This window comes from Lynx rufus, unplaced genomic scaffold (assembly GCF_022079265.1).
Source record: "Lynx rufus isolate CCGP_SWC_20201006 ecotype Redwood Valley unplaced genomic scaffold, mLynRuf1.p SCAF_18, whole genome shotgun sequence".
NCBI classification, from domain to species: domain Eukaryota; kingdom Metazoa; phylum Chordata; class Mammalia; order Carnivora; family Felidae; genus Lynx; species Lynx rufus.
Window position 1 is genome coordinate 5,302,621 of NW_025814832.1, and position 26,269 is coordinate 5,328,889.

Consider the following 26,269-nt stretch of genomic DNA (forward strand, 5'->3'; position numbering starts at 1 on the left):
TCTACTGAAAAAGACTTTAATGGGGCTAATATTCCAACCCTCCCCCCAAACCTGAGACGCTGGGGAGACCTCAGTGGCCGGGCTGGTCCCAGAGGCTGTTGCCATGGCAACTGCTGGTAGCTGCCGCTCCCCAGGCTGCCCCGACCCCCAAGTTTCAATAAATACAGTGCAAAGTCTGGGCACCCACCCAGCAGGGGAGACAAGGACCCGGAGTGCTAGAGAGGGCAGGTCGCATGGTCTGTGAGCTCACACGTGCGCACACTGCGAAACATACACACCGAGGATCGTGTGCACACACAAGAAACCCCCTCTCAGGCATCCTCACGTGACACACCATCCTCACATACACACTCACATCCATCCATATATATATATACACATTATCCTCAGGTACACAGGGCGGAGCACTCCCATCCCTTCCTTACAGACACACGCGAGGTTCTGTATATATGTGCCTTTCTCTCAGGGCTTGGCCTGGAGCCCGGGTGTCCCGTCCTGGCTCAGAGGAATGAGAACAGGTGGGTCTTCCTGGTCTTGGCCAGGTGATACCCTGGTCTAGGGGCGAGCTGTTGTGGTGTTTGCCTGGTTGACCATGCAGTTGGCTGTGGTGTTGGAGTAGGCCCAGGAGGGGAAGGTGTACAGGCTGAAGATGGGGAAGCTCCAGCTGTTGATGGCCAGCGTGATGACCAGCACTCCGATGATGTTGAGCAGGAATCCCGTTCGGGCCTGGTGCGAGGAGAGCCAGTCTGAGCGACCCGTTGCTGAGCCGGGCCAGTACCCAGCCCTTGGTGTTCACGGGTGCTCAAGAGCTCTCTTACCAGCAACACTCTCCCCGGAAGTCTGCCCGTGGGTCTGACCCGCAGCACCAGGCAGCGCCCCCTCCCTCTTGCTTTAGTCCCGGTGCTAAGAAGGGAAAAGGAAGCCCTTCCTGAGCGTTCAGGGCCTTGGGCTTCGTTCGAGTCCTTCTCCCCAGGTACAGGTGCCCTAGCACCTGGGAGCCTTCCCTAAATTCCTCACCCCCTCCTCTCCCTCTCGCGTGGTTGGCAGGGTCTGAAGATGCTCCAGCTGGGGATCCTGGCACAACCCTCCTGCTGTCCCCCAGCCTGCACAGGCTTTGCTCTTAACGCTGAGAATCTCAGTGGCTTTAGGCTTCTTTGTGGTCCACCAGGAAGGGAGGACAGAGCAGAAAGGAGCACTGAAGCACTCAGGTCCCACTGCTACTCACCATATCAGACACTTTGAGGCCTCCGAAAGAGAAGACGATGGCGTTGGGTGGGGTGGCCACAGGCAGCATGAAGGCCAGGGAGGCAGACAGCGTGCAGGGGAGCATGACATAGAGAGGGTGGAGGCAGATGGCCTGGGCCTGGACGGGGAGACAGTGGGCAGAACTGATCCCGGTCCTCATCCCAGAGAGGAAGACGTGGCCCCCAATTCTCCCCCTTCCTCTCTCTGGGGGACAACCTTCCCCGCCCCCCAACAACACAGACTCTGGCCATGAACCCCACCACTTCTGCCAGAAGGCACTGGTGACCTGGGAAGGGCCCCTTGACCTCTCTGGAGGGGATGAGTGTGCGGCCCTGCCCAGCGGGGCGTGGTGAGGGGAGGGGCCCATAAAACGGATCTCAAAGGGGCTCTGGGGTGTCATCAAAGGCTGCGGGAACGCGCCACGGGAGGAAGGGGCTGGGGACGCTCCAGGGAGTAATTTCAACCTGTCACCTCAGGACTGACCAGAACAGGGGCTGGGCCCGGGAGGTGGGCGAGGCCACCAGTGAGGCCCATCAGGATACTCAAGGGGTAACGTCACCAGGGATGGAGTGAGTCAGGGGCCAGAGGGCCTTGTGGCCCGAGGTAGCTGAAAAGTCTGGGGAAGGGCGGCAGCTCAGGGGTCTTCTCCCGGAAATGAGCCGAGGTGCAGACAGGTCACTCCAACCCGCAGGTGGGGCCCCTGGGTGGGGTGGGGTGGGGTGGGCAGGAGGGCTGCCTGGAGGAAGTGTGTCTGCAGGACCAGCTCACCATGGAGGCCAGAATGGGCAGGAAAAGTGTGGTGGTGGCCACGTTGCTGGTGCACTCAGTGAAGGTGGCAATCAGCAGGCAGAGGATGAAGGCAATGGCGGGAGGTGGCACATTCTGTAGCGGGGTCAGCTTGTCCCCCAGCCACTCGGACAGTCCTGATTTCTGTGGCAGAGGACAGGTTCTCTGTGTGAGAGGTTGAGGTTCTCTAGAGAGACCTCTCTAGAGTCTTCAGAGTCAGGGCAGCTTGGGAAGGAAGGTAAAACCCGGGCAGAACCAGGAGGTGCCCTCGAAGTGATTTTGAAGAACATTTGGATGTAGGGAGCAGGGTCAGATGAGAAGCTAGGAAGAGGGGGCCAAGAGGGTTTCCTTCTTGGGAAACCGGGGGCCTGGTGGGAGGAAAGACCTTTAACTCCACTTACTCCCGCTCTCCCAACCTCTCTTAGGAGCTCCCCGGCCATCTTCAGCCCTCTCCCCGCCTCCTCCAGCCCAGCAGGTTGGCAGGAGAGAGAAGGGGGAAGGGCCCTTGCTACAAAGGCTGGGCAAGAGGCTGACAGAAGAATGGGGACAGTCCACACAGTCATAAGGGCTCCAAGGTCTTTCCCTGTCCACATCTGTAATACCAGACTGTGAGTCCCAGGGAGCTGGGACTTTATCTCCTACAATGCTGCCCACCCAGCCCCCAGCACAGTGCTTGGCCCCTTGAACTAACAACCTGAGATCCAGGAGTCCCTGGCACCACTCTCCGACCCGGGGAAGCTGCCTCCTGTCTGCGCACTGAACGAGCTTAGCCAGAACACTGAGGCCCAGGGGCGCAGGTTCAGGGATTTCCCTCTTGGATGGAGGCTCTGGGGAATGAATGAGGGCCTGATCCCCAAAGCCTGGCTGGGTGTGATCATGGCGCCCCCTGGTGGCCCCAGTGGGTCAACTGTGTCCACCCAATGCTCGCTACTCCCTGGTGCTAAAGCTATTGCATTCTCTGTCTGGTGGTTGCTGAGAACAGTCCCTGCCTTGCAGAGAAGGCTGCCTTCCCTTTGGCTTTGAGAACCCGAACAGGGAGAGGTGCCTGTGGCTTGTGTGTCCGCCCCCTCTCTTAGCCGGGGCTCTGACCTGTCGCTCCAGCTGCTGCAAAGACTCTACCCACGAGGAGGCTCCTTAGTGGGGATCAGGTCTCCCCCGTGTGGGATAGAAGCAGGGCACCTCTTTCCCTGTGCCAGGGTCTCCCTCAAACAGTCTGGGGGGAGGGCAGGGGTTTCTCACCTCACTGCCCTTGGCCAGGGCAAAGCCACCACCCAGAAGGAAGACGATATTCCAGGGCATCTTCTCATTCACTGTCTTCCAGTTGAGGAGGGCAGGAGGGGCCTTCAGCCTCCCTGGTTTGTCTATTTCCCAGGCAGAGGAGGATGGGTCACCAAGGGCCAACAGGTTTTCCCTCCCCTCCACTTGGGTCTCTCTCTGGGCCCCTATCTGAGTTTGATGCACGTGGGAGAGGGACCCTCAGTTCGGCAACATCCTTACTTTGCCCCTGAGCTCCTGCTCCCTTGGCAACTCATCCCCGCTTCTCTGGGCTTTTACCACTCCTGTCAAGTGTGGTTGAAGGCACATTTCATGACAGAAGGCAGAGGCTGCCCAGAGCCCCTTCCCTGCCCCAGTCCAGGTTCTTACCTGGATCCTGAGTCAGCCCTGGGATCTTGGAGGGCACCAAGAACATAATTATGCCAATGAAGATGGCCACTGTCCCATCGGACGCCATGCTGTGGGCAGGGCAAGCAGGGCAGGCTTAGTGGCTCAGGTCTGCTCAGGGTCATCGGGTGGAAAGGCGGTGGAGAGGAGCCCCCTCCCACAGACGTGCCAAGTCCTCTTGACACGTCCTCCCCACCGTGTTACCTCCTGGTCGGCACCAGGAGGTGAGCCCCAGAAGGATTCCCTGTCTCTCCCAGAATGCTCACCTTTTCCCATCCTTGTCGGGAAAAGCCAGGTTGCCCCAGCCAAGGAAGAAGCCGGGCTCCCGAGTGAACCATAGCACCACCAAGATGACAAAGAGGACAGAGACAGCCTTCTCTGCAAAGGTCATGGGGCCCAGTAGCTTGTGTTCTGATTGGATGATGTGGAAGGCTGCCTGCTCTTGCTCCCGCTCGTGTCCGCCAAAGCCAAAGTTCTTCAGGAAGCTGCAGGCAGGGGGCGGGGGGGGGAGGGCAGTTCTTGAGGGCCCCGCACCAGACAGGGGAAGCAAGGGGTTCTGAGTGCCTGTGTTATACTACTGAGACCACCTCAGTGTTGCCACATGAAGGCCTTGGACCCACCCAAGGTTCTGGAAGAAGAGTAGAAGACTCTCAGGGCGTCACGGTTCTTAGTTAGCAGAGGCAAGGCTGGGGCTCCAGGGACAGGTCTCTCCATCTGCCCCATTGACTCCCTGTCCCTCCAGAAACTCTCTTGTGCTAAGCTGTCCTTTGCTCAGAGTGAGGTGGATCTAGAGGCCTGGACCCCACGGTTCCTTCTGACTCCAGATCACCCTCCCCTCTTCCAACAGCCTTTCGGGAAACCCTCCCCTCCCTCTCCTACCTGCTTCTGGGCATCCAACTCCTGCCAGCCTGAGCCCCACCAACATCACTCTTAGAGGCACAGAGGCTGCCACTCACTCCTGTGTGCCCCTTGCTTCACTCAGGTTTATTTCTAACTTTTCTCTTGGGCAAATCTCAACTCCCCGAGGGACTGTGCGTTCCTCAATGGCAAAGACCACAATTCACACATCTTTGAATCCCCTGTGGTGCCTTGCATATGCTGGTCTCTTTGACTGCACCTCGCCTTGTACCAGTGCCCAGCCTCAACCCAGCCTCCTTGCACCTGCCCAAGCGAATTTTCCAAAGGACAGCAGCAATACTTAAAAACTTTCAATGTGCCGGGAGCCTGGGTGTTAAGCATTCGACTTCAGCTCAGGTCATGATCTCGTGGTGTGTGAGTTCGAGCCCCACCTTGGGCTCTGTGCTGAGAACTCGGAGCCTAGAGCCTGCTTGGGATTCTGTGTCGCCCTCTCTCTCTGCCCCTCCCCTGCTTGCATTCTGCTTCTCTCTCTCTCAAAAACAAATAAACATTAAAAAAAAACCCAAAAAACGTTCAATGTCCCCCCCGCCCCTTACTTCCCTCCCTCCCCACCACCACCTGGACAGGAAGGGCAAATAACAACTCATACCACAATACCATTCATATCACTACTCCTAGCCTGTACTCGTAGCAGACATCACCAGTCAATCCCAGACTCAATTCCAACTGAGCTCTAGCAAGGTCTCACATTCACAAGGTTTTCTTTTCTTTTCTTTTTAAAAAATATTTATTTATTTGGGGGAGATCACAAGTTGGGGGGCAGAGAGAGGAGGACGGAGGTTCCGAAGCGGGCTCTGTGCTGACAGGCCGACAGCAGTGAGCCTAATGTGGGGCTCGAAAGCTCAAACCGGGGTACTGCAAGATCATGACCTGAGCCAACCTGAAGTCGGACGCTCAACCGACTGGGCCACGCAGGTGCCCTAAGGCCTCACAAGATTTTCAACTCAGACTTCTAGTCACTACCAGTAACCCAGGGTTGGAAGTAAGAATAAAGTCTATTTACTACTCTTGGCCTCAAGGGCAAGGTCCAAACTGTTTATGTGGCACACAGGATCCTCCATAATCTTCCCCTGCCTACTTCTCCAGCTTCAACTCCTAATACTCCGTTTTGCTCTTTACGTTTCAACCAAACAAAACTAGAGTTTTCCCAAACACATGGTCTTTCTTGCCTCTGTACCTCTGCACAAGCTGTTCCTGCTGCCTGGAATGTCTTCACCCCGTTCTCCACCTGGCTGGCTTCTAGTTCTACATGACTCGCTTCGGTCAGCATGTCCTCCGGGGGCCTTCTGGCATCTCCACTATCCTGGGCCGTGCTCCTGCAGCCCCCGGACTTCCTTCTGTCACGGCCCCTGCCATACCATCACCCAGTAGATGGTGAGCTCCAAGGACAGGGCCCGTGCCTAATGCCCTCTGGCATTCTCCGTGCCTAATACAGGGCCAGATGTAAGTAGAGAGCAACAAATGCTTTTGTAAGTGGCCATGTTCACGGTGCACTCAAGCATTTACCAAAGGACTGTGGAGCCTTATGGGATGGATCTGGCCTGGGCATCAGGAGACCTGGTTTTCAATGTCAGCACGGACAAATCTAGTTGAATATCGCCCCTCGAGCCTCCGTTTGCTCATCTGCTAAATGGGCTCATACTCTCCATCCAGTAAGTCCCTCAAATGGGGATGCTAGGTACATAGGCCTTGGGAGGGGGTTATATCCTCTGTCACAGTGGCCAGCCACCTGGTTACCCAACGGGAAGCTCCCAGAGGGTAAGGGCGGGCGCCCGGGCTTCTTTCGTTCAGTCCACCACTTACTTGAACCCCAGGAAGAGCACCTGCAGCCACAGCCAGGCAAGCAGCAGCAAGATGACCATGGTGGGGAAGGCAAAGCCGAACCAGGAGGCGAAGTTCACCACGTTGCCGTTTTCGGGGAAGAGCCTGAAGGGGGATACGGGCTGCTGCGTGACCCTGCCCGGTGACCGGCCTCCCTGGGGAAGGGCAGGTGCCCCGCCCCCCAGCCCCAGTCACTCACGAGTTGACCTGGCCTTGCAGCACCAGGTTGGGGGTGGTGCCGGTGAGCGTGGCGATGCCCCCGATGCTGGCCGAGTAGCACACACACAGGCTCATGCCCTGGCTAAAGCGGACCCGCTGTCTGTCCTTCTGTGCCTTCAGCTCTGAAGAAGCAGGCGGGACAGGGTGGACCTGCCCATTATCTGGGAACGAGGGAGAGCTACGGTGGGGGGTGGGCGCAGGGCCACCTCTGGGGAGCATGGCCGAGTGTTCCGCAGCCCCCGGGGGCCTTGTCAGTGGACAGCTGAGACCCCCCCCCCCCAGGTGAGGGGAGCGGGCAGGGGTGCGTCCAGGTTTGCAGGGAGGCTCAGGCCGGGTGGGTCCTCAGACACCATGTGGCCCACACTCTCTCTTGACAGAGGGAGATGGAGACACAGAGAATGGAAGAGGACTATTCAAACAGGACGAACGGAGCCTGGATCCCCGATGGCCCACCCAGACTCTGGCTCCCTGCCTCCCAGGGTGACCCAGCATCTTGGTTTGCCCAGGACTGAAGGGATTCTCAGAACGTGGGACTTTTTTTTTTTTTTTTTTACGTTTATTCATGTTTGAGAGACAGAGAGAGACACAGGATGAGTGGGGGAAGGGGCAGAGGGAGGCAGACAACAGAATCCGAAACAGGCTCCAGGCTCTGAGCTGCCAGCACAGAGCCCGACTCGAGGCTCGAGCCCGTGAACTGTGAGATCATGACCTGAACCGAAGTTGTATGCTTAACCGACTGAGCCAGCCAGGCGTCCCGGAACATGGGACTTCAAAACATTTTTTATGATTTTATTTTTAAAAAATGTTTATTATTTATTTTGAGAGAGAGAGAGAGTGTGAGCAGGGGAGGGGTAGAGAGAGAGGAAGAGAGAGAATCCCAAACAGGCTCCGCGCACAGTGGATCCTGACTCGGTGTGAGATCCCATGACCCTGAGCTCATGACCTGAGCCGAAATCAAGAGGCGGACGCTCAACCGACTGAGCCACCCAGGCGCCCCGTGGGACTTTTTGTTTTAAAACTAAGACAGTCTTGGGCAAACCAGGACAAGTTGGTCACTGTACATCTTGCCTCCCTTTTGTCTCCCTGGGGGCTCCAAGATGACCACCCCCGTCGTGGACATCATCTCAGACCCTCCCCAAGGGCCGGGGGTGGGGGCGGGGCAGGGTCGAGCCTCATCCTTCTCACCAAGCTTGGTCACGTCCTTCTGGGGACTTGGTTCCTGGAGCTCAAAGGTGGGGTTGTCGCTGCCCTCCTCTACATCCTTGCCTGTGGGCGTCTTGTACAGCTGTTCCAGAACAGCATGTGCGATGGGCACCATCATGGCCGTGGTGGCTGTGTTGCTGATCCACATGGACAGGAAGGCCGTGACCAACATGAAGCCCAACAGCAGCCTAGGGACAGACAGACGGACACACTGGCTGGTGTTCCAGTGTCCCTGCGGGGACTGGATACCCAGCACACCACCCGCTCCAGGTTCCCCAGTCCTGGTTGGTGAGCACTCACAGGGCAGGCCGCACCCCGATGATGAGGAGCACGCGGAGGGCAATGCGTTTGTGCAGATTCCAGTGCTCCACAGCGATGGCCACGAGCAACCCCCCGACGAACAGGATGTTGGTGTCCTTAAAGTACTCGATGCACACCTGGCAGGCAGGGACAGCTGAGAGGCAGGAAGGGGTCTCCCCCTGTGCCCCTGTGCTCCTGGGCAGAAGCTACAGTCACTGACATTCCCACAAACAGGGGTTGGTCTCTGGGCTCTCGGAACCAAATGGAAATGGTCTTTGGATCATCTTCCATTTAATATTAACCAGGTTCCTGTCTTCCTGCCAAACTCCTTCTTTCTCCCCTCAGGAACGAGTGCGAGGTAATCTAGCCTGATCCCAGTCATGTTTCAAGCCATTGACTAGGAGCTAGAGAATTTAGTGCTGATTCTGGAAACTACGGCAGTGGTTTTCAAAGTGTGGTCCATAAGCTGGCATCATCACCAACCTGGAGCTTGCGAGGAACGAAATGCTCAGGCCCTGCCCCAGATCCACTGAATCAGAAACTCTGGGGGGTAGGGCCCAGCAATCTGTTTTAACCAGCCCCGAGGGTGATCCTGACGCACGCTCGTGTTTCAGACTCACTGAACCCAGAAAATACAAGTTCTTTAGCTGACTTCCAAGGCCCCTTTTCCTGGGTGACCAGGCCTTTCCACCTCCCTGGCCTACACCTGGTCCGCTTTGAATTAGCTCTCAACACCAACCATGCACTTCTAGAACGCACGCCCCCCCCTGCTCCCCTGCGTCTTTTAGCTGACTCCTCCTTTAGTGCTCCCTGACCTGCCAAGCAGAGGCGAGGACCCCTCTTCCGTGTGCGCTGCCTGTGAGGAGTCTTCTTCCTTCACCAGTGTTTTAGAGCAGACCCCCTCCATACCAGGAGCCTTTCCTCTTGGGAAAGGGGGGAGGCTTACCTCGGAGGCATCCATTATGCCCATCATGGGGTACAGGATGATGGGGAAGAGGGCGGTGACAGCCAGGGGCAGAGCCTCGGTGCACCAGAAGAGCGCCATGAGGATGATGGAGTAGGCACAGTAGGCTTCCTGTGGGCAGGAGAGGGGTGGCAGAGCTGTTGCAGGGGCAGGCCTGTGTCCCGGAGTCACGTCACCTCCTGCCCCCAGAGAAAACAGGCCATTTGTAACAGCGGAGTGAGAGCGTGTGAAACCCACAGTCACTGATAACAGAGTCTAAGTCCCATTTCAAAACGGAAATAAAAAACAAAGCAAGGCACTCACCACCTTGTCTTTGACCTTGAGGAGGCTAGGCATTATGATCCAGCCATACTGGAGAGTCTAGATTTGGGAATCAAGCCCCACTCAGCCCGAGGTCATTGCAGTGGGCCAAAGTGAGGATCCCCCGGAGGAGATGGGGCTCATCTAGAAAAGACCCGGGGCCTGGCCAGTGTAGACTCCAGCCTGGCACCTCGGCCTTCCCTGGCTTTTTCAGAGCCTGTAAGAATATATTTGTATGACGAGGTAATGCATGTTTGTTCCCTCTCCCAGAAGTTGAGCTCCGTGAGGACAGACTCCATTTTGTGGCATCTAGGTGCTTGGAGCTCAGAACCCAGCAGGCTTCAGAGCAAATTTTTTCTGAAAGACTGAATCACTGGGAAGTTTTGGAATAGTGGGAGCAAGCCTGGCCTGACCACTGCATCGCACATTTCCAGGGGGTGCCATTCACATTTATAGAAGACGTGAAAGGTTCCCCCATCCCCGAGTTGTGCAGGGAGTTGGTGGGAGGGGTAAACCCTGAGACACGGTTTTGCAAGCCTTTGGGTACCAGAGGCTCTCGTTTCTCTGACAGGGCCCCCAGGTCTAGAGGGGGCTGGCCTCAGACGTGGGAGGGGACCTGGAGCAGAAATGGAAGTCAGACAGTCGGCCCGGCGTCCTGGGGCCCCAGTGACATGGAAGCCTCCAGGGGAGCAGGTGTGCACATCCAAGGCTCCCCGGGGGCACCAGCTGGCTCTGTGGGCGGAGGCAAGGGGCTGTGTTCAGAAGCAAGGAGCTGGGACAGTGGGCTGGGAGGCCCCTCCTCTCTGACCTGTCTCAGCTGTCCCTGGCCCTCTTGTTTTCTCCACCTGGTGTAGGCCGTCCTCACCCCTTAGTACCTCATGCCCTTAGTACCCTAAGTTTGGGAAGGGTCCCTGGCGGTAGCCAGGGGGAAGAGGAAGCTGCTGTTTATTGAGCAACTCTTAGGAGCTGGGTGTTTTCCTACCTGTGGTTACAAGAAACTCAAACAGCCATTAAGGTGGGTGTGGTGGTCTCAGGTTATAGAGGAACTTGAGAAGGTAAGTGGCTCTTCAAGGTCACAGAACTGGGGCGGAGCAGAGCAGGGAAGACCCAGGCAAGGTATCTAGATTACAGGATTCCAAGAGCGTTTCCCCAGTGTCCCAGGGAGAAGGCACCCCTCGACTGGAACAGCACGTAGCTGCAGGGCCAGGTGATGCCAGGCTCACTTTCTCATCATGAAATTTCCACCATCTCTCCTCACCCTGGACATGAACTCTTGGGCCCCAGGGGTGGGGCCACCTTGACCTTCGCCCAGAGACCCGCCCCCCCCCCCCAGGAGGCCCGTTTTGCTGAAGCTGCTGTTCCTCAAGCACTTTCTCACTTGCAAGGATTACTCATCCTCCCCTGGGGCTAAGGGCAGGCCAGCCCCTCTGGACCCTGGTGTCCCCCTTCCCCCAGTCCCCTGGGAATTCTCTGGCCAGAGACAAAGAGGGGGCTGGGGTAGATGATCACTGCTGATGCAAGAAGAAAGTGCTGCTAACGACAGCAGAAGCATCCCCAGGACTACTGCGTGCCAGGCTCCGCGCCCTCCATGCTTCAGAGGATTGTCGAGTTTAGTTGCTCTGGGAGGTAATGACTCTTGTTCCCATTCCACAGATGAAGAAACGAAGGCACAAATAAACGAAGTAAACGTCTCAGCGTCACACGCTAGCAAGTGAAGAAGCCAGGCCATCTGGGTCTTGAGTCTCAGCTTTTGCCTTCTACCCTGAGCTCGGTCCCTCACAGTCACAGGGTGTCCCCCAGCCTCAGGTTCACTGTGACTAGTGGGGTGTATGGGGTGATCTGGGGCTCTGAATTCAAACAACTATCTTCCAGGGGCGCCTGGGTGGCTCAGTCAACTGAGCATCTGACTCTTGGTTTCGGCTCAGGTCACATTCTCAAGGTTCATGAGTTCGAGTCCTGTGTTGGGGTCTACGCGGACAGCGCGGAGCCCGCCTGGGATTCTCTCTCTCTCCCTGTCTCTCTGCCCTCCCCCCGCTCTCTCTCTCTCAAAAATAAGTAAACATTAAAAGAGAGAGAGAGAGAGAGAGAACTATCTTCCTGGGGGCCTGCCACTTCCTGTCATCAAGCTCCAGGCAAGTTCCTTCTCTTCTGAGACTGCAGAGAGTTGTTAATAGTGAAGCCCTGCCCACCACGCTCCAGCGTATTCAGTCTCTGGCTCCCCTAACCCTTTACATCTCTTCCCCTCCTCCCCCTCCTCCTCCTCCTCATACGTCTATCTGTCTCTGGATCAAACCCCAAACCGGTTTCAAAGTTCTCTCCAGAAGCCTTCTGTGGCCCTGGTGGCCCTGGCCCTGTGTCTCCATCTTACCCTGTGGGCAGCCTTGTCTGGATGTGGCATAATTTGCTGACCTGTTCTTCCTGGGTCATAGGATTCTTAACTGGGGCATGGAGTCCCAAGGAATTTGAAGGAAAGGTATTTCATCTTTGCGCTAACATCTAAGTTCCAAACGTAGGCGGCAAAGCCATGGTGATTCGTGATTTTGTCACAGGCCCGATCGTGGCTGCCAGCCATCGGATACGTGCACAGATCGCTTGTTGCTGTTATCTCAAAAGAGTGTTTGTATCCATCACTGGTTTTGAAATTATAGTAGTTACACCAACGCTAGAAGCTTAATGCATTAATAATCGCCTATATTTCTGAAGTGCGATGTTTTTTCATGTTTTCATTACCGTATTCCAACGTAATTGGTTTCCTTTATAATCCTATACGTTTTATTCTGTGCATTTCACTTTATTTCTTAAAGCTTCTATTTGTTTATTTTGAGAGAGACAGACAACGCGAGTGGGGAAGGGGCAGAGAGAGGGAGAGAGCGAATCCCAAGCAGTCTCGGCACTGTCAGCACAGAGCCGGAGGTGGGGCTCGGACCCACGAACCGTGAGACCATGACCTGAGCTGAAGCCAAGAGTCAGATGTTTAACCGACTGAGCCACCCAGGCGCCCCTATTTTGCGCATTTTAAAGCAATATTCTGAGAAGAGTACATAGTGTTTACTAGACACACAAAGGTATTCTTAACTCAGACATGGGTTAGAATCCCTGAGAGAGGTTTTCAGCCTCCTCCATTTTGACCTCAATCTGTACTTTCTAACTGATGAAATTCTTCTTTCCAGCGTATCTCTTAGCTCAGGCAAAAGACTTGAGTGGCAAAGCATCCCGTGATGAGGACCCAAACTGCCCCCTGCCCCGCCCCGCCCAGCAACAAGGAAAGCCCTGACACCAGCAAGACCTCATGTGATTAACTCCAAGAAAGTGATTGACCTGACCTTCCCTGCCCACCCGAACATACCCACCGACCTTTGTCCCACATTCTCCTTATATAAACCTGGAAGTATTTTCAGCACCTGGAGACAGTCTTTGAGATGTTAGTCCACTGTCTTCCGGGTGGTGGCCTCACTGAAATTAATTTCTTTCGCAGGCTCCAGGCTCCAAGCTGTCAGCACAGAGCCTGACACGGGGCTTGAACTCATGAACTGCAAGATCACGACCTGAGGCCAAGTCGGACGCTTAACCGGTTGAGCCGCCCAGGCGCCCCTGTCCCTCTGCCTTTGGATTTTGTCAGCAGCGAGTCACCCAACCTGGTCTGTTTGCAGCCCCGGAGCCGGGTGCTCTTGCACACCTGGGACCCAGTTACATCCCCACCCTAAGGCAAAGAACAAACAATTTATCTAGCAGCAACTATCGGGGCTTCCCTGAACCTCCTTGGGAGTTTTCCAAACTTCTAGGTCCATCTCTGTGTGGAATTACTCTCTGGGCGGGAGCAGGGGTCTCTACTAGTCCCAGCAATGCGGTGGGAGCCAGAGTGAGGAACTGACGGAGGGTGGGGAGGTCGGGTGGGTGCTCTGCATATGTTCTCTCTCTTTTCCTCCTCTCATCTCCACGGGGCAGTGGCTCTCCCCACGCGCACTGAGAGGTGAGGAAGGAACCTGGGCTGGCCAAACTCAGCTGGCCACCTGTGGCGTGGGACTGGGACGCTCTGGCCACCGGCAGCTCCCCAGGCTGCGGCAGGCCAGGCGCTGCGCATGCCTTTGTCATAGTCACAGCAGGTGCTGCTGTCCAAGGTGGCCCTCCTGGAGCTCAGATACCACCAGGGAAGAGTTTGTTTCTGGCAGCAAGAGCTTTTTCCTGCCTCAGTCACTACCTTGCGCAGAGCAGTAGGGGAGGGGTTCCCCAGATCTGTTCCTTAGCTGAGGATTTGCTCCTCTCTCAGTTCCGTCTATGGGCTCCCGAGGACGGGGAGTGAGGCTTTTCACCTCCGCGTCTCTCGCCCTTGGCTCGTTGGCTGGTGCTGGCCTGGGCGTGAAGCCCTCCTTTCCTGCTTGTGTCACCCCCTGCTACCGGGAGCCCCTCAGGGGGAAACCCTTCATCAGGCACTCATTTGACAGTTCCTCAAATATTCCATCCTCCCTGCAGCCACAGGGCCTTTGCACATAATTTCCTCTCTTCTCTCCCCACTTTGCCTAGTTGATGTCTATTTACTCTTGAGCTCTTAACTCAAGTATTCCTTTTTCAGAGAATCCTCCAAGGGTTCCAGGCTCGGTTATAATCCCCATTTTCACACACCTGGCCCCTGTACCTCCTGCATAGCACCCATCACAGTCTGTAATGAAACACTTTGTTTCATGAATTTCTTGATGAACGTCAACCTTTTCATCAGACTGTACTCTCTAGGGAGTATAAAGCCTGAGTCTGTTTCTGCCCACCCCACCAGGCACCTATATGGAGGGGACACACACACACTATATGGAGAATGAATATTAGGCACTAGGGATACAGACGTGAGTCAGGCCCGGCCCTGGCCTTCAGGGACTCCAAGTGCCCCCATGTGGGCTGGACTGTGGGGCCACAGATGGGTGTGGATAGAAGAGATAAGGCTCAGAGGGCTTCCAAACCCCAAGAATGGCAGCTCACTTCTTTTGTAATGGGAAACACAGGTCAGAGGTCAGAAAATCTGTGTGTCCAGGCCCAGCTTTATGGCTGTGCCCTTGGGCAAGTTACTTAACCTCTCTCGGCCTTTGTCTTTTCTTTCTTTCTTTCTTTCTTTCTTTCTTTCTTTCTTTCTTTCTTTCTTTCTTTTCTTTCTTTCTTTCTCTTTCTTTCTGCAAGTAACATTGATCATTTCCAGCTGTACGCACATTTATCTCCTTATCTGCAAATGGGAATAAAAGAAACACCTACCTCGCTGGGCAACCGTAAGGATAAAGGATGTGAATGCGTAGGTATATGTCATAAAGGACAGATGACAGTGAGCAGATGGTGGGGTTGGCGTCGGGAGATGAACGTGCTCCTGGGCTTCTGGGGAACCAAGGTGGATGCACAAGGCACAAATGGAGATGCGACTTCCAGATAATCCAGGGCAGACTCTGGACCCGGGGTGTGGGCAAGGTGTGGGACCTGAGGGCATCACGGCCTTTACCCGTCATGGGCATAGAGCAGCCCGTGGTTGTTGGGCAGCAGCGAATGTGCCTGTAGTCTCGGAGGTATCACAACTGACTCCTCCTGCTGATTGAAGGTTAACCCAGGGAGGGGGGATGGGTTGGCACACAGCGGATCACTCCCACTGCCCCTCTGCCCCTGGTAAGTAGGGATGCCGCTGGCAGGGAGCACTCCCGGGTCTGGGGAGGGAGGTGAGGCACTAGTGCTCACCTGCCAAGCACCATGGCAAAGGAGAGATCAGAGTGGGATCCCAGAGGAGAAGGGGCCCCCTTCCCGGAGCCTCCATCTGTCTGAGCTCAGGAAGGTTCTCAGAGGGGACACTGAACGGGTACTGAGGGATGAATAGGAGTTTGGTGGGCCGGTGGGCAAATGGTGAGGTGGGCAATGAGGTGAGGGAGTAAGCAGAGAGGGAACAGAATGAGGCATAAAAGATTTCAGTGCATTCTTGGAGGGGTGTAATGCTTGGAAAAGGCCTTGTCTGCCTTGAGGGAGATCTAGGACTTTATCTGGAAGACGGGGGTAAAAAGTGGGCCCCTTAAAGGGTTTTAAGAGGAGAGAGTGACATGGTCAGGTTACGCTGATGCTACCATTTGTGATTAAAAAAAATTTTTTTTTAAATATTTCTTTATTCTTGGGAGACTGAGAGACAGAGTGCAAGCAGGGGAGGGACAGAGAGAGAGAGAGAGAGAGAGAGAGGGAGAGAGAATTTGAAGCAGGCTCCAGGCTCCGAGCTGTCAGCACAGAGCCCGACATGGGGCTCGAACCTACGACGTGTGGGATCATGACCTGGGCTGAAGTCAGATGCTTAACCGACTGAGCCACCCAGGCGCCCCAAGCATTTGTGATTTTTAAAAATATGTGCACAAGTGTTTGTATATACATGGGAAAATCTCTGATTCAGAGATTCTTGCCCATTTTTTGTACCAAGTTTTCCTTGGCAGCCTGATGAAGCCTTCTAACTCCTTCTCAGAATAATGTTTTTAGGGGGGCCTGGGTGGCTCAGTCAGTTAAGCGTCCGACTCTTGATTTCAGCTCAGGATCTCACGGTTCATGGGATCGAGCCCCATGTCGGGCTCTGTGCTGACAGTGTGGGGCCTGCTTGGGATTCTCTCCCTCTTTCTCTGCCCCTCTCCTGTTTGCATGGGTGCTCTCTCGCTCTCACTCTCTCTCTCAAAAGAAATAAATACATAAGCTTAAAAAATAAAAGAATAATGTTTTTAAATCCGTTAAATAAAATACATAGAATCACAAAGGAAACCAACTGCATTGAAATACAGTGATTGCAATATGAAAGATGGGCTAGATAATGACATATGTTACTCTTTCTTAGCTAACAAGACCTTCACTGGCTAACAGCTACTGTAATTGCAAAGTCACGATTAACAAACAATATTTCAAGGTACCTGCAACAGCTGTAATGCAATGTGAAAATATCTGTGATTTCTACCGGTGGCGAAGTCAAAGACATGGTTAATACTATTGTGGTTTGTGGGGCATCTGGGTGGCTCAGTCGGTTGAGCATCCGACTTCGGCTTGGGTCATGATCTCACTGTTGGTGAGTTCGAGCCCCGAGTTGGGCTCTGTGCTGACAGCCTGGAGCCTGTTTCGGATTCTGTGTCTCCCTCTCTCTCTACCCCTCTCCAGCTTGCACTCTGTCTTTCTCTCTCTCTCTAAATAAATAAATGTTAAAAACAAACAAACACTACTGTGATTTGTTATCTACATTCATGACAGAGGTAAATTTTCTTTAGGTTATTGATGATAAAATACAGGTTTTTTTTGTTTTTTGTTTTTTTTTCTATCCAAGTACACAGACGTCCTGAATTTTCCCCACAGATTCCCAAGGATGAGGAGTCCCTGCTCTGGAGGATGCATGCCGTGTTGGCCGCTGAGACTGCCCTCAGGAAGGGCACTGGGGCAGAGAGTGGGCTGAGGGCCTCTCCATTTCACTCTTTGGTACTGCTGAATTTTGTACGATGTCAGTATGCCATCTAACTACACAGATAAATCATCTAAAGATGAAAATAGGGAGCAGGGCACCTGAGCAGCTGTCGGTCGAGCGTCCGACTCTTGATTTCAGCTCAGGTCATGATCCTAGAGTGGCAGGATAGAGCCCAGCTTTGGGATTCTCTCTCCCTCTCTCTCTGCCCTGCCCTTGCTCATGCATGCACACCCTCTCTCTCAAAAAAATATAAATAAATATAAATAAAAAATTTTTTAACAAAATAAGTAACATGGGGAGCTTACACCTGCTATATTGCGGCAAATGCATTGGAAGACACAGGATGGGAGTCCAGGAGGTCCCAGGAGGCTCCAAGAGGCCGTGCTGCGTGTCTAGTGGGCAGATGGCGGGGACTCAGAGCAGGTCATAGCAGTGAAGATAGAGGGAAAGGATGGACTCCAGAGATATTAGGAGAAGACAGGGTTTGGGTGATGGTTCGTGGCTTGGGCAGAAGAAGTGGGCGGAGAAAACTCTCCGGTGCTCGTCCTGGGTGTCTAGATACATGGCAGGGACCACAAGGAGGGGAGACAGGCTGAAGGGGGTTGAGGAAGGAGGTGCAGAGTGGGCTGGGGCGTGTGATATTCTTTCCGGGAATAATAGGCCCGTCCATGCTACATGCCTAATCTTTTTGAGACACTGAATATACAAAGTGGACAATGGCCACTCCACATATAAAAATATGCCCTGAAACCTCTGCAGCAACCAGCCCAGCTAGCCCAACCACAACGTCTCCAACAATGGCCCAAACAGTCTGGATTTGCTCAATGACCAGCAGCTTCCCTCATCTTTGTCCCCACTCTCTACCCCCACTTCCAACTCAGGACCAACCAGTGAAAGCCAAATATACATCCTTAACCCATCACACGGGACGCTCCGCGTCTGTCAGCCCCCGTCCAGCTTCCCCTGCCAACAGCCTCCAGTCAGGGCGGACCTGAAGCCTCCCCTTTTCCACTCTAAACCATTCCCACCTCCTGTCCACCTTTGAGGCTCTGCTAAAAGCAAGCGATGGTGCCTGACTCCCTTCCTATCCTTCGCCTGATCTCATTTGGGAGATCTTTGTTTATTTCTGCACCATAATGGGAATGAGTTTGTTACATCATCTTCTGTTCTAAGAGGCCGAGGGGAAACAATGGGGCTCTGAGTGTCAGAGAAGACAAATTGTTGGGGGAAGAGTCCTGACCTCACAGTCTGGGCTGGGGCCAGGTCCGCCTGAGTCCACAGAAGAGCAAAACAGCAGGCAGGAGTGCTATGAGCAAAGCACTCCCACACTCCGTGGGTTTGATCCCCACCACAGCCCCAGGCCTTGCTGCTGGAAACTGTCCTGGTTAAGGTTCTACCTTGCTTTCCCACTCTTGACCTTCACCAAGCAGGTGCTGATAGGCATGGACATAATTTGGTCGTTTGGGCAAAAAGTCCAAGCCGGGGAGATTTCTCCCAGGGATTCCCCTGGACTTGGAGGCTGAGTCCTTCTAATCCTCCTCCCAGACCTCTCAGAGACCAGAAAACCTGTCTCCAACTAGTCCCAGCACTGCTGGCGGCCACAATTTGGGATTACACCTCACAGCTCTCGTGGGGGTGACCAGCCGCACCTCTCCCTCCTACTTCAGAGGTGGAAACACTGAGGCCCCCTCGTGAGGACAACAGCTCACATGAACAGAAGTCATCTCTGGAAAAGAAGTGCCTGGGGCTAGGGGCGCCCGGGTGGCTCAGTCGGTTAAGTGTCCGACTTCAGCTCAGGTCATGATCTCCCAGTCTGTGGGTTCGAGCCCCACGACGGGCTCTGTGCTGACAGCTCAGAGCCTGGAGCCTGCTTCGGATTCTGTGTCTCCCTCTCTCTCTGCCCTCCCCTGCTCACACTGTCTCTCTCTCTCAAAAATAAATAGAGAGAGGAAGAAAGAAAGAAAGAAAGAAAGAAAGAAAGAAAGAAAGAAAGAAAGAAAGAAAGAAAGAAAGAAAGAGTGCCAGGGGCTAGTTGTGTCTTCCAGGGGCTAGGAATTCAGACAAGGGGCAGACGCAGAGAACCACCCGTTACTGAGCCCTGGGTACCGGGCACTTTATGTACACGGGTTATTTCGTTTTATCTTCAGTGCAGCCCCTTAGGGGGAGAGGGCTGGTGAGGTGAACAGCCGTTCATACTACAGAGTGAATTTGGACCCACATCTGTCTGACTCCCAAACCCCTGTTTTGTTCCATGGACTCTGCCTTCTTGACCGAGAGCCAGGAAGTCTCAGAAGATGGAGGTGGGCCCCAGAACTGAGGTCCAAATTCCTTGTACGGTCTTCATGCCTAGGGTGAATCATCCGAGTCCTGCTCTGTCTCTGGGATTCAGGAACAGCTTATAGTAAGGGCGTTTTAATTACACAGATTAAAAAATTTTTTTCTAATATTTTATTTATTTTTGAGAGAGAGAGAGAGAGAGAGAGAGAGAGAGAGAGAGACAGAGTACGAGTGGGGGAAGGGCAGAGAGAGAGGGAGACACAGAATCCGAAGAAGGCTCCAGGCTCTGAGCCGTCAGCACAGAGCCCGATGCGGGGCTTGAACTCACGAACCGTGAGATCATGACCTGAGCCGAAGTCAGACACTCAGCTGACTGAGCCACCCAGGTGCCCCTAATTCCACAGATTTTAAAGCTCACACATGCATATACACAACGTACTGTTCGTGTATTCTAGGAGTGCAGCTGATTCAGATGAAGAAATTCTGCCCTCTGTTCTTCCTGTACATACAATCTGGATTTCAGCTAAGCTCTGTCCGGGCAAACATTGTGCCCCTAAGAGACTGTTTTTACAGATGGTCCCATCGGGTCCCGGGGCAGGGCCAGGCACCTGCGTTTTGACCCTAAAAATCTTCACTCCTTTCTCCTGGCTTTTCAGGGCTGACGACGTTGGCTGACCTCCCCCTGCCTCCCTAAGTGAGTTTATACCATCTTGTCCTCACTCTGTTCCCCATGCCACACTGGCCTTTGTTTATCCCTCCACCTTGCCAAGCTCACCCGTGGCCTTGGGCTTTTGCACCGCGTGCCCTGCCTGGACAGCTCTTCACCCAGAGCTGTGTTTGGCTGGCCTGTTACTTGCCATTCAGGTCCTAGGGTAAATATCATTGCCCCGGGAGGCCTTCCTTGACCACCTATCCAGAGCAGCCTGTCCGTTACAGTTTTTGCAACAAGGACTGTAGACGCTTTTGTGTGTCTTCCCCCCGCCTTCCCATCCCCCACCGTCTAAACAGTCCCTGCCACATAGTACATGTTCCCTAATGAGGGAATGAACGCGTGAATGAATGGATGGACGTAAGGTTTCTGGCTCACTGATAGGGCCTCTTTGCTGTCTGATTACAGGTTGCGGGAGCAGTGAGGAAGCCCCAGGCCCCACTGTCCCCACACTGGTGGCTGATCTTATGGCTAGGAAGTTTCTACTGGATTCATTAATAACCCATGTTTTGCCTTTTGGAAAAGTCACTGAAGGATTCGACCTGTCTTGCTCTGGAACGAGCATCTGCTCGTCCCACCAGAGGGTGATGAGCATTTCAAGGATTCTGTTGCTCCCCCTCGAACACACCCCACTGTTCCAGCCCCCACACCTTTGCTCCCGCAGTTGTCTCCACCTGGCCTGCCCTCTACGGATGCCTCTGTTGGAATCTCACTTGGCCTTCAAGGCCCAACTCAAACGCCACCTGCTTTGGATTCTCCCCTGACTCATTCGGAAGAATCTCCTCCCTCCTCTGAGCTCCTCAGCCTTCTGGCTGTACCTCTGGGTGAACACACGTTCCTCTACACTGATAGCAACTTGAGACAGAACCCTGTGTTCCTTCTCAGGAACCCCTAGCACAGAGCAGGCGCTCAGACATCCCTGACTACACCAGAGTGGAAGGATTGGCCGATGGCTGGCTGGATGTGAGGGTCGATGGCTTAAGAGGTGACTTACAACGAGGCCACCACCCTGTATCCCTGGACAGTCCCAGGCTGAGACCCCAAGGCCAGCTTCCAGTTTAGACTTTGCCTTTCTCTAGCTGGGGTGTTAGACAAATTACTTGACTACCCTGGGCCTCAATTTATATGTCTGTAAAATGGGATAATAGCAGTAATCTCACAGTAACTGAGAAGTTTTTGTGAGAAATAAATGCATTAGTGCTTTGAAGTGCTTGGCACAAAGACGGACACGTAAGAACTACTCCATAAATGTCAACTTTTATAATATAGACACCAGTCTGAGCCTAGTCTGGGGCTCCGCCCTCCCAATTCAGGGGCCAGGGGTAAGCTTGGACGCTCACTGCAGATGGCAGGGACTCAAGAGTCCTCTTGGCCCACATTCATGCCTTCATTTGGCAGATATTCGTTGAGCACCTACTATGTGCCAGCTACTGGGGATTGGGCAAGGAAAAAAGACAAAGTCCCTGCCCTCACGGAGCCTACATTCTAGGATAGGGAGTCAGAGAATAAATAGAAAAGAAACAAATACATCAGGGGTGACTGGGTGGCTCAGTTGATTAAGTGTCTGATGCTTGGTTTCAGCTCAAGTCACGATTCTGTGGTTCATGGGTTCGAGCCCTGCATCAGGCTCCGTCCTGCCAGTGCAGAGCCTGCTTGGGATTCTCTCTCTGTCTCCTTCTCTCTCTCTCTCTCTCTCTCTCTCTCTCTGTCTCCCCTGCTCATGCTCTCTCTCTCTCAAGATGGATAAACTTTAAATAAATAAATAAACCAGAAACAAATGTATCATTTCAGATGGTGAAAGCCCTTTAAATAAAACAATGGGGTTTCGTAATAGAGCACACCTGGCGGCAGTCGGAGAAGGCTTTTTCTGAGGCCATGGATTTAGGTTGAAACCCAAGGAATGAGAAGCACTCATCTGGGAAAGAACATTCCAGGCAGGGAGATGAGCAATTTGAGGAGACCAGAGAAAGCTGGTGAGGCTGGGGAAGAGTGAATGAGAGGTAGGATATGACGCTTTGGGGACCATGGGGTCTACCCTCTAAACCCTAAGAGGTTTGGGTTCTGTTTCAAGTTTGACAGGAAGCCTGTGTAAGGGCTCACACAGGGTAGTGGCTGGGTAAAGAATGGTCTGGGGAGGAACAGGGAGAGGAGAGATCTGGCGGCCTGGACTGGCGTGGAGGCAGTGACAGGTGATTCCATTCAGAATGTTTCACGGAGGGGCACTAGGGTGGCTCAGTGTTAAGCATCTGACTTCGGCTCAGGTCGTGATCTCATGGTTCATGGGTTTGAGTCGCATACTGGGTGAGCTTGAGCCCCACTTCCAGAGAGCTCCGCCTCTCTCTCTCTTTTCTCTCTCTCTCTCTCTCTCTGCCCCTTCTAGGATTCTCTCTCTGCGCCTTGCTCACTTGTGCCCCCTCTCTCTCTCTCAAAAAAAAAAAAAAAATTTCGTGGATACCGAGTCAACAGGACCCACTGGTGCCATGTGGAAATGAAGGGAAAATAGGAATCAGGGACGGCTCTAGGGGCACCTGGCTGGCTCATTCAGTAAAGCATGCAACTCTTGATCTTGGGGTTGTGCGTTCGAGCCCCATGTTGGATATGAGATTACTTAAAAATAAATTTAAAAAAATTTTTTAATGTGTATTCATTTTTGAGAGACGGAGTGTGAGTGGGGAGGGGCAGAGAGAGAGGGAGGCACAGAATCTGAAGCAGGCTCCAGGCTCTGAGCTGTCAGCACGGAGCCCGACGTGGGGCTCGACCTCATGATCTGTGAGAGCATGCCTTGAGCCGAAGTTGGCGGCTTAACCGACTGAGTCACCCAGGTGCCCCGCTAAAAATAAAACCTTAAAAAAAAAAAAAATAGGAATGGCATCGAAAGAGGAAGTCGAACCACTCTTGATGACTAAGGCTGCAGGAAGAGCCAGCTGGAAAAGATGAGCAATCAGGGTTCTGTTTTGGATGTGTAAAAGCATATGCTGTTTAAAAGAAAAGATTCAGGGGCGCTTGGGTGGCTCAGTCGGTTAAGCGTCCGACTTCAGCTCAGGTCACGATCTCGTGGTCCGTGAGTTCGAGTCCTGCGTCGGGCTCTAGGCTGATGGTTCAGAGCCTGGAGCCTGTTTCCGATTCTGTGTCTCCCTCTCTCTCTGCCCCTCCCCCGTTCATGCTCTGTCTCTCTCTGTCCCAAAAATAAATAAACGTTGAAAAAAAATAAAAAAAAATTTTTTTTTAATATTTATTTATTTTTGAGAGAGACAGAATGTGAGTGGGTTAGGGGCAGAGAGAGAGGGAGACACAGAATCTGAAGCAGGCTCCACGCTTTGAGCTGTCAGCACAGGGCCCAACGCGGGGCTCGAACTCACAGGCCGTGAGATCATGACCTGAGCCGGACGTCAGACGCTTAACCAACTGAGCCACCCAGGTGCCCCTGGGACTGGAGCTGTCTTAAGGAAAGACAGGTGCGGTGCAGGCAGGCTTTGAGGCCTTCTGCTGTGAGAGTCAGAGAAAGCAGGCCTTTGAAGGGGGATGTAGGATTCAAGGAGGGTTTGGTTTTTAAGGTGATAGTGTAGCCTATTTGTATGCTAATGGCAGAGCTTAGGCAGAGAGGGAGACATTGATGAGGCAGGAGAGAGAGAGGATAATTATGGGAGCAAAGTCCTTGAGAGGAGCTGGTATCCAGGGCCCCAGTGGAGGGGCTGGGCCCCATAGATAGGACCAGGAACAGTTCGTCTGAGTCAGGACATAGTCTGTGAGGCCGAGGCGGGCAGCAGGGCTGGGAGCAGCACAGGGAAGACGGGAGCTCTGACACACAGCACTCCCACCAGGAGGCCTGGTTTCTAGTTCTGACTCAGGCTTCCCTGTGTGACGTTGGGCAAGTTACTGGGTCTTTCTGGGCTGTACTTACCTGGGGAGCAAAATGGGAATCATGGTCCCTGTCTGTCCTTCCTCCTGCGGTTAGCACACTTGACCCAACCTGTCCGAAAACCCATCTGATGGGTCCCCAGCACAGAGATGTCACCGGCTTTGGCCCGAGATGAGAGTTGTCTCAAGGGTCAGCCAGGCCTTATCACTTACCAAGTGTCCTGGGCCCACTCCTGGGCCCCTACATCCCCAGTCCTTCACCCCTTTGGGATACCATGAACAAAAAGCCTGCCTCGATGATTTCCCTATCCGATTTCCCTATCCGTAACAAAAGAAAAGAGCTCAATGGGCCGTGCTGGGATTGTGGGGTGGGGCCAGAGGCTGGATTCTGTCTGAGCCTTTTGGCAAGCAGCAGGGTGGAGAGAAGTTAGCTAGACCACACCCCCAGCTCTGCCACTTTCTAACTCTGTGACCTGCTATGAAGCTTGAGCTTCAAGGCCCTCCTGAACTGACCCTTCCCAAAGCCCCATTATTTCAGATTTATAATTGTATGTACCTTTCCTTACAAGGCGGCCCTCAAAGTGTATAATCTCCAAGCTCCATGAAACCAGGATCTGCCTTGGGATGCAGGTAAGGGACTTAACCTCACTTTTCCCATCTGTAAAATGGGACAGTCAGACCCACCTCTTAAGATGAGAGGAAGGGAAGCCGGAGGGCGGCGGCGGCGGGGAGGGGGGCGCGGAAAGATGAGAGGAAGGGTCACTGGGTGCACGGGACAGGGCATGTGGTGGGGGCTCCGATAAATGGGAGCCCAAGTTATGGCTCCTGCTGCCTGGTGGAGGGCAGCAGGACCCTGTGGCACCTCTCCCGCCATCCAGGGTATGGGGTCTACGGGCCCAGTGGTTGGGTCCTGTCCGTCCAGTTCCCACTCCTCTCCCTCAGCTGACTTAGCCCTTGGGATCCAGGTGAGCTCTTTCTCTTTCTACTTACACCCTTAATGGCACAAACTGCCTGAGGCCAGCTTCCTCCTACTCCCTTTCTACCCCTCTCTCCCGCCCCACTGAGCCCAGTCCAGGGCTGGGGGAGCACCCAGGAGGCAGATAACCCCATCTGCTGCCACCTGCACCCACTTTGTGGAAGTGGCTTCCTGTCTCCCAAGGCGGTAGATTTCAAGTGCACCTGAGCAATTAACATTGGGCTATTACACTGAGTGCCAAGCAAAAGCCCCCTTTGCTCTCGTCACCCTCAGCCTCAGGTCATAGTCTCAACTCACAGGATAGGGGGTGATGAGTGAGCTATGCTGCTCCTAAGGATGCCCAGCTCTGGCCCGGAATGCCCTCCCCCCGCCCTTTTGGAGCTTGTCTGTGCCCAGAGCCCCGAGTCCTTACCTTAGTGGGGACAAGGATGGGCAGAGGCAGCAGGAAAATGGGCAGCAAGAACACAATCAGGTAGGAGCGATAGGCCCACAGGCCCTGCCAGCAGGTGGCCATGGTGGGGACCCACGAGGGCTGCTGAAGCCACTGCCTCCGGGATCCAGGGAACTGAAGGAGCAACGCAGCAGCGGGTAGGCGGCCGGCCGGGGCAAGTTTATATAAAGCCGGCTGAGTGTTAACCATTGACCCGCTCTGGCAATCGGACTGTTTTTGGAGTCCAGGAGGTGAGAGTAAGGAGGAGGGACTTGCAGGAGGTATAAAGATCAGGAAGACTTTGCAAAGAAAGGGAGCAGGCAAGATCAAGGAATAAAAGCCTCAGGTTCTTTCGAGAAGTTAAGCCCAGAGTTAACCCCTTCTGGGCAGAGGGCTGCCTCGGGAGAGGCTGGAGAAGAAAAGGTGTCTGGGAAGCCCCACAGCTCGCCTCGCCTCGCCTCTGCGGGGCAAGACCCACAGCCCCCTCCCCAGCCCAGCCTCCCCTCTCTCCTTTTACTCTATATCTCCGCAGAGCAGTTTATACTGCCCCAGGGGCAGCCCTGCCCCCACAGAGGCCCTGCCCTTCAGGAGTTTCCAGTCTGAGATTGAGGACAGCCAATCTGAAGCAAGCCCTCCTCCTTCCAGGTATCAAGGAAACTGCCAGTCCTGACGCTTGTTTGCTGTGTGACGCTGCTTCACTGACTTAACCTCTCTGAACAACCACTTCCTTGTTCTGCTGTCATATCTTCCTATTGTGAGGTTCCATCTTAGACAATCTGTGGTATGTGGATCATAAAGATTAGTTTTTTTTTTTAATGTTTTTTTAATGTTTATTATTGAGAGACAGAGAGAGACAGAGCATGAGCATGAGAGGGACAGAGAGAGGGGGAGACACAGGATCAGAAACAGGCTCCAGGCTCTGAGCTGTCAGCACAGAGCCCGACGTGGGGCTCGAACTCACAAACTGCAAGATCATGACCTGAGCCGATGTCAGATGCTTAACTGACTGAGCCACCCAGGCGCCCCAAGATTAGTTTTTTTAAAGTCCTTCCTGGTTCCTCACTCCCACCCCAAACTGCCGTAGAAGACCGGCAAAGATCTCCCCATTTATACACCATCCATCCATCCTTCCATCCATCCATCCATCCGTCCACTCACCAAACAAG

The 26,269-nt window shown here is 53.8% G+C and overlaps 1 protein-coding gene across 1 annotated transcript; it reads right to left on the reverse strand.

Moving 5' to 3' along the window:
• Nucleotides 1–555: 555 nt before the first annotated feature.
• On the reverse strand, nt 556–25,187 carry SLC13A2 (solute carrier family 13 member 2). Its single transcript, XM_047081107.1, has 12 exons — nt 25,086–25,187; nt 9,101–9,229; nt 8,155–8,291; nt 7,837–8,042; nt 6,632–6,812; nt 6,415–6,537; nt 3,960–4,178; nt 3,676–3,764; nt 3,271–3,392; nt 2,014–2,175; nt 1,226–1,363; nt 556–726 (listed from the first exon to the last, which is right to left on the reverse strand). The coding sequence occupies exons 1-12, from the start codon at nt 25,185–25,187 to the stop codon at nt 556–558; spliced, it is 1,779 nt and encodes a 592-aa protein (XP_046937063.1).
• Between the last annotated feature and the right edge of the window lie 1,082 nt (nt 25,188–26,269).